Genomic DNA, 14,117 nt, shown 5'->3' with positions numbered 1-14,117 from the left:
CATCTGTGTTTCTTTAACATTTTTTTAAGTCCCACTACACTTGCTTTTTTTGCATTTCACCTTCGCAGAAGGGAGGACGCAGCGGCACAGATCGAGCCCTTAAACCTATGCTCATCGGCCAAGCCTCAGTCACTGAACCACCACGATGGGTGCAAGGTATGTTTAATTTACTCAAAAATTCAGTACTTACTGAAATAGTTTGAAGTGTCTGCATTTTAACGTGTTTGCTGTTCTCTCTGACAATGTCGTGTCTTTGACAAAGTTCTTGAAACATTCTAAATCGAAACTTTAAAACAGAACGTGAATTCCACCGTTGGCAGCGGCTGTGAACGAATAAATTAAGTAACTGAACTTGATGCGTTTATGTAATGGCCAGTAAGGCACTTGTGAATAGCATTAAACGTCATTCTGCATGAAGCCAAACTGACGAAAAATCGGTCATGCTTGAGTATTTCCTTGAATGGCATAGTTGTGTAGCTTGTATGTGTTTCGGTAAGTAAAGTTAAATGTTTTAAAGCGGCACATCAGCTATGAAGAACGCCTTAGTGGTGACCTCCAAATTAACTGGGGTGTGATACGGGGTGTATAAACAAGTACGATTGGTTAGATATTTAGCAAGGCCAGTGCGAAAATTTATTTGGAACCAAGAAGACAAGGTGTATTCGCACGCTGCCCATTTCGGACCTATATGAAACGCAAAAATAGTCCATGTACACAAGGTTAATTCCCGAGAGGTGGGGCGCCACGCGGAATCATTTCTGACACGAAAGGCATAGGAACGTGGCGTAGGGTGATTAAAATGCTAATAGGCTAGACTGAGTGAAAAATATTAGTTTATCAGCCATATATGTTGCATATTACTTAACCAGCACCGGCATAAAATGAATCGTAATGAGTAATAAAAAGTAATGAAGCGCTAGGTGAACTACGGCTATCTCCCCCTTCGTGTGGTTTTGAATGCCTCCGGGCTTTCTCTACTTTATCGCTTACTGTCTCCTAAGTGAGCAACAGGGCCATTTAACTGGGATTGCCTGCGCTGGCTACCGCACAGTTGCAACTATAAGAACTCTCATAGCTCCAACGCGATAATTCGGTGATTTTCAGGACAGCATCAAGACAGAGATGCCGCTGCGACTAGCGCAGTGCATATTGAGGAGAGGGAGAATCGTTAGCCTGTTCTGGCGGTCGTAGTTCCGATGGAATGCTTTTCCCGTCGGCCGCATTAAAACTACTTATGAATCAATCACGACATCACATGAAGTGATGTGCCCCGAGTAGACGCGCGAAACCGAGGTATAGGGAGTCGTTAAGCAGTACGCTGTAGTTGCCCCGGGTTTGAAGAAATTCTCTCCAATTAATTGGGATGGTCAAAGCATAAAGAAGAAGTGAGCAGACAGAATGTTACATTGCTTTTTTTCTTTTATGGCCAATCTGACCTGTGTCCGCAGCATTTCTGCACAAAAAGATGAGCTGAAAAAAAAAACTGGCACGGGTCAGATTGACCGAGTTGAGAGAGAGGCGTGCCATGGCCGCACTATCAACGTCGACGTTACGTATCCTCCCCCCTTCCCCCCCCCTCTCCCGCTGCCCCTCAATCTCTCCATTGGCTGTCGCTTTCATGCTTTTGCTTCTAAATGCAACTACTTACCTCTTCTCTCCTGTCCTGCACAAAATATGCTGTTATCTTTGATGAACTCCGCTTGTTTTTCCAAGTGCATGGCCCTTGCCGACAACCTAAGAGCAGACTCAGTCCCTTAATCCGCGGGTTCGGGTTATCCTATCTGACCCACAAAACGGGGCATTCACCGCACGCGCTCTGTGTCGCGGTGTCACGTTGCGGTGGCCTTAGGGACAATCTTCATCGTTGGCAGCTCTTAGAGAACCAGAGCGACTATGGCACACGCTCAACAGCAAAGCAGTGTCAAACACCCCTTGCGTAATTCGGCTGCCTTTCTGTACTCATTACAGTGCTAATTTCCGCCACATGCTGAGTTCGTTCGAGTTTTTAAAACTCGTTGCGCAGGAGAACTGAGTGGTAGCAAAATTAACCACAGTTGTTACGAGTTAACAGTGTCGGGGCTCCATCTCCCGGACTCTGCAATGACAGCGTCAACACGCCGCATTTGTAACCTTCCCTTTCGGCTCTAAAGAACAAGAAACTGATACTTCAGTTTTTGTACAATTCTTTGTATGCAACTTAAGGTTCCCATTAGAACAGTTCCTGTTTATCCTTCAGATATTTGTCCCTTGCAAGCTTTCTGCAAATGCCTGCAACCAATCCTTCCTGGGAAACTACAATGGGAACTGAACAAGACCTTCGTAGCCTGATTAATTCCCGAAGCATACGCTACTGTATGAGGGGAGAGGGGGGGGGGGAGGGAATAACCGACATGACCTGCCGGTATTAAGAGCGAGTTACATTAATACAATGAACGAAATGCGGTTCAACATCGCTGAACATGTTTTAGTGATTATTATTATTTATTCATACTGTTAACCCTCTTCATGAGGGTCATTACAGGGAGGGAAACATATACAGACACAAGTGCAATTCTCTTCGCTAAAAAAAGAAACACTCAAATGCACAGAATTACAGATTTGCACAGCAATCTTCCAGGAACGCGTTCACACCTATCACAAATTTGTCTACATCTGTTTGGTCCACAACGTCACTTGGTAGTTGATTCCAAATTTCTACAGCATCGGGAAAAAAGGAGTAGCGATAGACATCAGTACGTGTAATTATAGGCTGTAATACCTTACTGTGATTTTTCCGAGGGCAACGCTTCAGGGGAGGTGCAACATAGTGATGTTTATTAACTTTGACTTTATCATTCATTATCACAAAAAAAAGTTTCAATTTCTGCTTTAGTCTTCTTACTTCTAGTGATTCTAGCTGACACTCTTTTAGCATTGCTGTGACTGAATCAGTGCGGCGGTATTTAGAGCATATAAAACGTGCTGACATCCTTTGCAATCTTTCCAGTTTCCGTTTTAAACCCTTTTGATGAGGACTCCACACTGCACTTGCGTACTCTATTATTGGCCGCACGAACGTCTTGTACGCAATCAATTTAATTTCTCTAGTCGCATTAGGCAACTTCCTCCTCAGGAAACAGACCTTCTGGTAGGCTTTTAAATAGACATTTTCAATATGGGTGCGCCAGTCAAGATTATTTGTTAATGTCACTCCCAAGTACTTGAGACACTTTACTTGATCTAAGGAATTTTCACCGATATTGTATCGAAACATCATAACATTCTGCTTCCTTGTTACTTGCATGTAATTAGATTTTTGGTAGTTTATTTCCATACCCCATCTCAGGCACCACGAGTTTAACGACTGAAGACATCTATTTATGTTCATCTGATCTGCCGGGGAAGCCACAGGAGAGTAAATTAAACAATCATCGTCAAAAAGTTTCATTCTGACAGGCGATTCGACGATAGCAGAAATATCATTTATATACAATAAAAACAAAAGCGGACCTAAAACGGAGCCCTGTGGCACCCCCGACAGAACTTCACGCCTATTCGATACTGCACTTTCTACTTTGACGACTTGACAGCGGTTACTTAGATAGGCCTGAATCCATAGTACTATATTTTCAGCGATTCCTAATCTGCGTAGTTTAAAAAGAAGCTTATGATGCGGAACTTTATCGAAAGCCTTCGAGAAGTCTACACAGACCACATCTACCTGCTGACGTTCATCTATAGCCTTGCAAAAGTCGTTCACTGTTTCAATTAACTGCGTCACTGTCGAAAGGCTGGTCCGAAAACCATGCTGAAATGGACACAATAGGTCATTTATTTCCAAAAAATGAAGGATGTGTTTAGCTATTATGTGTTCAAAAACCTTGCAACATACGGAAGTGAGTGAAACTGGCCTGTAGGTTTTTACAAGAAGTCGATTACCGCCTTTAAATACCGGAACTACTATTGCGCTGCGCCAGTCACGAGGTAAAGAATGATCCCGCAATGACTTTTCAAATAAAATTTGCAAATAATATGATAACCACTCAGCATACCGTTTAAGGAATTCCGTCGGTATTTCATCGGGACCGCTCGATTTCTTCGGGTCCAGAGACAGCAGCTGCTGACAGATGCCCTCCCTATTGATGCGAATCTCGTGCATTGAGTATGGCAACGTGTAAATTGTTGTATGATCACTCTCAATGTCATTATCATCCCTACTAAAGACCGACTGGAAGAAATCATTAAACAGATTTGCAATATCGGTTTTATCAGTCACCTCATCGTTCCCATCCATTACCTGTGTGATTGAGTTCTTTTTCGCTGAAAAATATCGCCAGAACTTTTGTGGTGAGCTTGTGAGAAAATTAGTCAGTGTTGTATTGAAGAAAGTTTCTTTCGAATCCAATAACACTGTTTTGAGCTTCTTTTTGATGTTTGAAAGTTCTGTCGCTCTATTTTTTTGCTTTCGTAGCCTTTTTACCTTGTGCTTTAACTGAATGATCTCTCTAGTGATCCAGGGATTGAGCTGCTTCGATTTCTTTGAGCGAGTGGGAACAAACTTATCAATGCAATATTTTAGTGTGCCCTTAAAACGTTGCCACAATTCCTCGACACTTTCATGGTGTGATGATGTTGCAAACTGATTCAAGTTTTCTTCTAAGACGTCTAAGATAGACGTATCGTCTGTCCGGCTGTAGTCTTTGACCCGTATTAAAACATGCGATTTTTTGCGGACTTGTGTGTTCAAGCGCACATTCAAACAGATCATCTTGTGGTCAGATAAACCCGGCTTGACAGATATAGTGTGGTCTGCCACTTTAGGGGATAAGAAAACCAAGTCCAACAATGACTGGGACCTTGATGTAACCCTTGTAAAATCCTTTACTATTTGCTTAAGGTTATGAGTAAACATAATTTCCATTACTTTATTCGCACTGCTTATTTCTACATTACCTGTTGACAAAGTTTTCCAATTAATATGTGGCAAATTGAAGTCGCCAGCCATTATCAGTCTGGTGTTCTTATTTACATGAGAGTTAAGGAACAAAAGCAATTCATCCAAAAATTCAGGAGATGTAGAAGGCGGCCTGTACATAACACCTACTAAATGTACAAGGTTCCCACAAGAAACCTTGCACCACACCATTTCAGAAAGGCTGCAGTTAAGAGCGACTGCAGATACTGTGCTTTTCATAACAATAGCCACCCCCCCTCCTTTAGAATTTCTATCCCATCTAAAAACATGGTAGCCTGGTGGGAAAATGCTATCGTTACTAATTCCCTCATGTAACCAGGTCTCGGTTATTAACAATAAGTCAGGGTTCTCGAAAATTAGCAAATGTTCTAAATCAGTTGTTTTGTTTGCTACACTGCGGGCGTTTAACAGAATAATTCTGAGCTATATTTGCGACCAATCGCTATGATCATCAGAATCTGCAGTTGATTTGGCCGGGGATAGCGAACTATGACCAGCAGACTCATCGTTAACTTTGGGTCGTCCTATCTTATCTGGCTGGGTTCGGTACAGACAACGCTCTTGTCGTTCATGATCCCATGCGTAAATGGTGTTGTTAATCTTAAGTTTATCATGTATCAGTTTGACCTTTGTTCCGTTATCTCTTTCGGCTTTACTACTTTGCCACAGTTTTTTTCTTACTGCTACTGTTTCCTTCGCATAGTCTGGGCTTACACTTATCGGGCCGCCTTTCAACTTCCCGCAATTCTTAAATACCAACTCTCTTTCTCTAGAGTCGAAAAAGTGCATAATGACAGGTCTATGGCTACCAGTTTTTTCTTGCCTATACGATGAATTAGTTTGAATTCTATGTGTATATTTTTGCAGTACTCCGATTTTTTGTTTTCAGTTTAAGTACATGCACACTGGTCACGGTACGAAGCCAGTGTACACTTTTTCGTTTTTTTAATGAAACTAATACAATATACAACTGCCACTAAAATGAGCTAAATGTTGAACATGGTACGCTTCTACATTTGAAAACCGGCTCACTGCACTAGTAATGAATCTGAAATTGGTGCTGTGTGGTTTCTATTCTTACATATAAATTTCTGCGCATACCATATTTATACCGCAGAATTTTAAAATATGGTGGAAGTGCAGGGTTTATGAAAAATCTCGAGGCCACGCGGCCTACTTTGATCTTTTACTTTTTTTTCAGACTGGTTGTATTCACCACACTTGATGAGATTCTTTGGTCGCTGGCTATGGTCAAACTCGTATGACGTTTCGGTAGCGCTACGGCTGCCTTGCTCACCACTCTCTCCCCGTCTAACCATCACCTGACCGATCTTTCTTACACATGCCGCCACATTCGTGATGTACTTGGCACCTGTAACCGGTTTTAGCCTTCTCCTCCTGCCTCCTACCCCTTTCAAGTGACAGGGTATACTGTGCACTGTATGTAGAAAACTGAAGTCAAAACCAGAATGTGAAAAGCATCTCCCATCACTTCCAATGTGAGGGACTAGCCAATGCGTGGTCCTGCTCTATGTTTGTCACTGACCATTGTGCGCAGTATTACTCACTCAGAAATCGCCTTAAGAATAACAGTTTTAAAATATCTTTCGTTTTACCCCTCATGTATACATATTTCAAGCTAGTTCCAGTGGTTTCGAATATAGCAGCAGCTATCTGTCGTTTCTCGTGGTGTTAGGGCTCCAGCGCTTACTCGTATGGAGACAAATCACGATGCTGTATTCATGCCGTTTCTGCAGATGTGTCTGGTGCGCATTCCTGTGGAAACACCGCGGAACCTTCCTGCATCCCGTAAGGATCATTGAAGTATAGCATAAGTCTGGGGGCTTCGCACTGTGATAAACAAATCACGAAAACGGCAGAAATTTGATTTCCCTTGCGCAGAAATACTATTTAGCGATTTTGCCCAAAAAGTACTCAGGTGGCTCTTACAGGTTTTTGTGCTTTGAGGATAGTTATTGTTGTCTAGAGGAGGATAACGATAGCTCAGGTACGCGTCCAGCAGGCTATCATCGCACCCGACGTGGGCTGGCTACCGCATATTCGCAGCCCAGCCACCAACACGCTTTTCCCGCGGCTACGACAGCCTTATACTTCCGGCAAAGACGGTACGTAATGATTAGGTGCAAAAGGTCGGATTTATCTCTTTCCGGCACGGCGTCTGTGATTGAGCAGGCAACCTCTCAAATTTTTTCCCCTTGCGTCGAGCGCTGTTTTCACGAGGTCAGTGATTTCAGCTACATTTGAAATACCTGGTAGACACAATCGCAGATCCATTTAGTGCCTAGAAAAAAGAATAGCTTTTGCAAAACAAGAAATGGAGGTGAACGTCGCGAAGTTGTACAGCGCGCCTTGGAAGTGCTGTCTGGGGCTTTCAATTATCTCTTCTGCGAAGTCATGAAATGTTCTACTAAAGGTCACCGTAACTAAGCTTTTGTTGCAGAAACAGCTTCGGATAATGCGGAAAATAAATGAGCATAAATGTCTTTGATGGAAGAAAAAGGCTGCAAATCATTGAGCGTGTAAGTGTGTGGCATCCGTGAACTTCCTACCTTCATGCTGCTTTTGTGAAATGTGGTGGTTCTAAGCATACATATACACAAAGTTTGGCATTTTGCTCTGTAATAGAACATAATGCTCGTCTAAAAGGGTTATCTCAAACACTTCTGCAAGAGCCTCCAAAGCAAGCCCAAGATAAATATCCGTTCGAACATTTATTTTTCCGTCGCGCGAATTATATCGTGTCCTTCTTGGAGCAATCCATGTTGGGCACTTTCTTGAAGTCGGCTTTTTTGAGTCCTTCTTTGTCTAAAGCCGCCTGTATAGCTGAAAGAAACTGATCTTCTGCGTTCGGTTTCCGTGTCACGACGTGGTATGCAGCTGAAATCCGTAAACAACAAATATAGTAAGCATCATAGCTCAGTTCTTTGCAGGGGAGATCAGGAAACGTTAGAGGAGAAAGTGAAAGAGTTGAAGCGAAAGAGGCATAGTTTAATAAAAAATGACTTTAGGCAACCCATTGATGCACTTACCAACCGTCCCGCTCTTGGCCCACACAACTGCCCAATTGTCGTAGTCAGTGTCGACAATGGCTGTCTCCAAAATGATTTCATCTAAACGATTGTCACAGCGCTTCAGTTCAGGTGCTTTTGGAACACTTCGCGCAGTAAGAGTACAATAAACGAAGAAATAATGTCGCGATAAATCTGCTGCGTTTAAGATAAATGCAAGACATGGAAATATTATTTTCTTTGGAAAGCAACAAAAGAATGAGCACGAGCAACAGTACAGCAGAATGAGAGAAACTAGAAGTTAATAGGATTTAGCCAGCTGTAGAAATAAATTACTGAAAAGATGAGTGGAGAAGCAGCAGTGCTGCAAAAATTAACTATCATAGCAGCCGAATTCTTCTTGGAATGAACAAAAACATTGAAAAGGTGAAATAGCAACGAGTTTGAGTCGAAGCTTTTACAATAATCGACAACAAATATGCGGCTATTTCAAGAGACGAAAACATTCTCCGTAATCGTGTGAAGTAAAAAATATTGTGAAAAAGATGTGCCCTTTTAAGAGCGTGGTCGCTAGCCATAGGCGGCATTTACAGTGTATTCGCATATTGCCTTTTCGCGTGCTAGTCATTTTCCCCTTTAAACTAGTTATTTGTGGTTTACGTCCTGCTTCAATGCAGATGTATGAGCAAATTTCCAAAGATGGAACTGCACAAATAGCAAAATTAAAAGACTTTTCGACCAAGGAAAGTTTTAAGGCCCCATTATTTAATCCAACTAGTTCTGCACTTCCCTCTCCCTGAGTAGTAGAGAGGCCAATGGGAATCGAGCGAGACTAAACTGAACATGTTCTATTACATCTTTTCGTTGCAGTGTCCACCAAAAATAAAAGCAGGTGAGTAGATATGAATGGCGCTGTGAATGGCGGCTACGCAGAGACTTAAAATGACAACTGCGAACCGATGTCAGCCGGAATACCATTGGCAAGTACACACCGTAAACTTTCACAGCTTGGACACTCTCTATGTGGCCAAAATAGGTCGGGCAAGTCATGCTATTCGCGACATACTGCATGCGAGTATGCGAGTGTCTCTTTGCAGCGGATAACAAATAGTACTGCAAAATGTCAATTTTACCTCCGAGCTTCAGGAGGAATCTCGAGGGATGCCGCTCGTCCTCAACCACGTCAACGCTCATTTCCACAAGTTCGTTGCTGCATTGTTAAAAAAGAGAAAAAGCAGAGTCAATGGCATTGCAAAGTGCTTTAAGCGAGATGCACTCCGCTCTGAGACGTAAAAAAAAGCAATGGTTGTCACAGCTAGGCAAACCTTGCTCAGTTCGTAAAATACAGTAAGAATTTGAGTAGCGAACAATAGCAGCCTTTCTAGTTTCTGTGCAACGACTCAGCTTTGGCTGTAAGCGCTTGGAGGCGAATTTCAATCCGATAAAATTAGAAGCCTCTTCGTGAAGAAAATCTGCCGTGAAATGCTAAAATCACTCATCAGGTGGAACAGCTGACGTCACCAGAACGGAGCATTTCGATTAGCTGATTAGCTGGGGATCAGTGACGTCATGAAACCGGAAGTGACGCCACTCCCGGTCCAGTGCCCGGAATTTCATAATACTGTTACGGACTAGAAAGCGACAAAGTGGGCAGTGGCGCGGCACAGAGCGCTCGCGCTAGTCCAGCCGCCATTAAATGATTCCATCGCCAACTGCCATGTACTCCTGTTTTCATCAGCTTGCCGTCACGTAACAATATGTCGGCTCTCGCATTGCGAAAGCATGATAGAATTAGTTGCCCCTGTGAGTTTTGTTTTAAAGTTATAGCATATATAGTGGGCATTCCCCGCATTTAGCTGTGGTTTGTCTGTCTTTCTGTTTGTTTTTCCGTCTGAAGCCTCCTTTGAGGAGGCTGTCCCGGTATATATATATAGTAGCAATTTAATCTATGACTGGTTGCGAGAAGTTGCTCGGGCAGAGCAACCTGACTCACTATCGCCACCGATGGCAGCAAATGCCATCGCAGGGCAGTGGTGCATCCCTTAACCGCTGCTACACGCAACTCGACCGTAAATTTTTTTCCTGCATCTACTACGGGTGACTTGCCGGCATTCCTTTTTTTTTTAATCTGTATTCTCATAGTGCTATTTTCATTCTGTTACCTTGTTCTCTTCACGACTTTTTCTAAATAAGTTGTCACCAAAAGACCACTTAATCGAATAGCCAGGGTGTCCGTGTGGCTACGTTATTTCTTTTTCTTAAGTTGCTGCTTTATTTGAACCTTACTCGGTGCTGACGTATTCTGTCTTGACTCTGAAGACGTTGTCATGGTCTTTTTGAATCGTGAAGTGTGCGCAGCGATCCGCGTCACCATAGATGGCTTGGCTGAAGCTGTCCACCCACCACTTGCCTTTGAACTGGAAACGCAGTAAAATTGGGCGATTAGTTGGTTTTTTTTTTCCCTGCAAGTTTCGTTTTTATTGTAGATGTAACGTTAAGAGATCGGAAGCGGGCGGATTAGGTGAGAGAACAAATGCGGATTGATAACATCCTAGTTGAAATCAAGAGGCAAGATAACCGCTGGTCCTTAAGGGTAACGGAGTGGATACCAAGAGAAGGCAAGCGTAGCAGGGGACGGCAGAAAGTTAGGTGGGCGGATGAGATTAAGAAATTTGTGGGACTATGGTAGCCGCAACTGGCGAAGGACAGGATTAGCTGGAGAGACACGGGAGAGGCCTTTGCCCTGCAGTGGGCGTACTCAGGCTGATGATGATGATGGTGATGATGATGATGATGTCTAGACTAACATTTGCGGTGGTACAGGAGGTTCAACCTCTCGAAGCTACACATGGACTATGGGGGATGCCGTCGCTGAGGGCTCCTGATTTATTTAGAGCGCCTAAGGCTCTTTAACGAACGCTGAACTAGCTTAGTACGCGAAAGTTTTCGCATATTTTCTCCATAATAATGATGCCGCCAGCGCCAGGATTCGATCCCGCAGCCTTGGGATAAGCAGCCGAATGTCAAAGTCACTGAGCCACCATGGCGGATCACTGTAGCATATACCTGTACTATTATCAGAAGCGGATGCTAGGGTCCTCATAAGAAGCCCATTGTCAGACGCCTCCTCGAACCATCGGAAGTTGTTACGACCTGTTACTTCACCACGCAAAAAGGTTATGGTTGCTAAGAAAGTTATTTTCATCAGCAAATTCGTTCTAGCATATCATCTATGCTCAGTACTAGAGTCACTAACACAGTTGACTCGAATTAAATAATTTTATTCCTAAGACCACGTGCAGTGGCTCTTTGGTTAATTTTATGTTTAAGTGTGTGTGTAAGCAGGGGGTGGGGGGGGGGGGCGGCTTTCAAATCGCGAAATAATAATTTTTTAAAGATCTTATGACTTCTTTTCTATGCTATCTCGTAGTTTCAATGCTCAAAGTTTGAAGGTAAATGCTCCGAAGAAGTTGCTTCCTCAACAGCCTTAATGCCTTGAAACTGTTGCAGAAAAAAAAATGTTTAACTCCGGTACCTTGTGGAGCCGCAACCAGGAGACGCTATCGCTTGCTCGAGGAAAGTGTGTATCCTCATATTCAAAACGGCCGCTTCAGCACCATTAAGCGCACAGAAGCAAACACGCGATTAGCAAAAGTTTCAAGGTCTCACTATGAGACTGCCCGCGTTGGCATTGGCCTCTTCAGCGGTTGCCCTTAGCAACCAACGGGAAGAGTTTGCGCGGAGCCAATGGCACTGCGTGTTATCTTGCGCTCGGTTTGCTACACTTGCACCAGTGGTGTTTTATTGTTTCGGGGTAGGACTTCAGCGACACTCCGGGACTTCGGTTATTGAAACCCAATTCGAAAAGAAATACGAAATAGCGCCTTTTTACAGCATCCGCATGTGAAAGCCTCCAACGACCATGAATGGGCTGTGGGCTGCTATGAGGGAATTTATTGCGGAGGGCTACAAAGACGGGTATACGGGCGATTCAGGCTTTGCTGGTAGCGCGTCTGTGGGAAGTGTCTTGATCAGCGATGGAAACCGCGCGGTTGACGTCATATAATCATAAAGGCGCAGCCGAGCTCTTAGGGTGCCGTTGCTAAAGAGCGACAATCTACTACAAGCAGCTGAAAAGTAGCCACGTGGAGAGAGGAGTCATCAAAAGCGCATCAAGGGGAAGGCCAGATAGCTAGGCAACGCAGCAGTCAAAATGGCACGAGGACTGCAAGTCTGGTGTCCTCTGGAGACGCGCTAAACTTTAAGTGCTTGTTTATCGAAACTGCTTTTCTGGGTGGTTGCTCACCTTGGGGAACTAATTTCTTCGCGACTGTTTCAACCCCCTTTTTCTATTGCACTCTCTGAACTACATTAAACGCCATGACTATTATTTTTTTTAGATTGATGAATCGTGAATTCTTGGTAGAATATTTTTGCTCGCAGTTTACACATGTTCTTCACCACAAAAAAAAAGGCAACCAGATATTTCTTATGGGAAAAATATAATTTCATGACGTGCAGCGTATGTTCAGAAATCCAGTGAATGCTGAAGTTTTCTACCACATTTTGTGAAGTCTACAGGCTTTTCACCAGGTATAGAGGAGAAAACATTGGTGCAAAAAGCTTTCTTCATATAATGCTGAATTGTTCTGCGCTTAAGTTAAAATTTGATCGAACTCCTTGGCAAAACGAAAACGTTTATGTTGAAAGTCACGTTTCTTCTTAACAACTACATCTTTGTTAGGAAACAAAAAGAAGTCATCCGGATTAATTTTGGCGTCATTCCTTCCAGTTTTTGTTTTTATTGCGCAAATATGCATGAATATGCAGGAATAGTTCATCTGACCATTTAGTGCGAGCTGTGCGAGCGCAGTCAAGAAGAAAACTACTACTATTCCGTCCAGTTAGAACAGAAAGAATACTATAACCAACACGTAAGCATTTGGCTCGTATCATCAAGTGTTTGTGCATGAGGATAAGAAATGGAATGGACTGCGCCAAGCTAGTGCATCTCTGCTTAATGCGTTTTAAGTAAGAAGACAGGCTGAGGCTATTAGCGCTAATGTCTGCGTTTACCCTAGCAGCATGCATGAAGCGATGAATGGCGCTAAAGTTGCAGAAACTAAAACAAATATGAAGCTGCCTAAATGTTCGCGTGCAAGAGCGAATTAGCTGTTGTTCTAGCTTAAGCTTCCAAGCCATACACCACTGTTGTTTTGCAGATGTAGAAAAGGGACACCTTTGATGGAACAACGCAAGAAATGAAAATATAATAAGCGCGAAAAGTCTCTTTCAGCGAGTTGCTGTTCTGCGAACAAATAAAGCTAAAAGCTCAAGACACTTCCACTTGAGGAAAGCGTAGCACTACATGGCTGTTACGGCAGAGATACGGAGTGGACTGAAGTACGTGCTGCATACTTCAGTGCAGCGTGCGTCATTGTATTGTCAAGGTCATCCAGGTCCTCAACGGCTGAATATCATATTAAGCCTCAACAGCACGGCAGCAATCAGCCTATCTTCACGAAATGTTCAAATGAGTGGCCTTCGAGTGCTAACCAATGGAAGTTAGTGCATGTCAATGCAATTGAACATCGACAGAGAAACTGTGGCCATTCCATCATCACTTCTTTAGGTCTCTCGATTTTCCCGCCAAAATTCACTAGAACATCACTGCTGGTACTGGCCTCCTTACCTTTAGTGGATTGAAAACATCCTTAAGTGTTTTCGGGTTTGCCATCGCGCCGTACCTGGCGATCATGGCAGACACGAGGAGGATGAAAAACTTTGGGTGCAGCATAACTTGTTGCAGTTCAGAGGTGCAACCAGTCCTGATGAGCGGAGATCCAGGCAGCGAGCTTTTAAAAGGCAGCAGATACGTGTGCTCAGGTCCGCCATTGACTCCTCGCAACAGCTGCACAAACCGGACAAACTCCCTGCGGCCCAGGCAAATTACTGTTTATACTGCCGAGCAGCGGTGGATAATGGAAATTATGCCGTGATAATTGCTCCCCTCGGCCTTGCTCGAGAGGCTATGCTGGGTATACCCTCGTGGTCGGGCTTCACGGATAATTTCGTTCAATTTGCATTTATGCGCCTGTGTCAAGTTTTCTTTTTGTCATCGTTACATATGATAT

The 14,117-nt window shown here is 43.5% G+C and overlaps 1 protein-coding gene across 2 annotated transcripts; it reads right to left on the bottom strand.

The window, feature by feature from the left end:
• Positions 1-7,673: 7,673 nt before the first annotated feature.
• Positions 7,674-13,797, bottom strand: LOC149342760 (uncharacterized). Of its 2 annotated transcripts, XM_089542223.1 has the most exons (5): positions 13,676-13,797; positions 10,270-10,400; positions 9,117-9,193; positions 8,005-8,085; positions 7,674-7,852 (listed from the first exon to the last, which is right to left on the bottom strand). In XM_089542223.1, exons 1-5 carry the CDS (start codon positions 13,778-13,780, stop codon positions 7,707-7,709), a joined length of 540 nt encoding a protein of 179 aa, XP_089398349.1. In that variant the 5' UTR covers positions 13,781-13,797; the 3' UTR covers positions 7,674-7,706. The 2 variants fall into 2 exon arrangements, with proteins under 2 accessions (XP_089398349.1, XP_089398350.1); XM_089542224.1 differs by lacking the exon at positions 8,005-8,085.
• Positions 13,798-14,117: the final 320 nt, after the last annotated feature.

Source organism: Amblyomma mixtum, chromosome 5, assembly GCF_055824585.1.
Source record: "Amblyomma mixtum isolate Tamu chromosome 5, ASM5582458v1, whole genome shotgun sequence".
Lineage (NCBI taxonomy): Eukaryota > Metazoa > Arthropoda > Arachnida > Ixodida > Ixodidae > Amblyomma > Amblyomma mixtum.
The sequence above is the reverse complement of the archived record's forward strand: the minus strand, read 5'-3'. Positions and strand labels throughout refer to the sequence as shown.

Bases quoted from the DNA above. Each gene is read 5' to 3' on its own strand.
- LOC149342760 (XM_089542223.1), bottom strand. From the start codon at position 13,780: ATGCTGCACCCAAAGTTTTTCATCCTCCTCGTGTCTGCCATGATCGCC. The intron at 9,194-10,269 runs GTAAGGTTCAAA...TTAACAATGCAG, and splicing joins ACAGAATACGTCAGCACCGA to CAACGAACTTGTGGAAATGA. The intron at 7,853-8,004 runs GTAAGTGCATCA...TACGGATTTCAG, and splicing joins GGCCAAGAGCGGGACGGTTG to CTGCATACCACGTCGTGACA.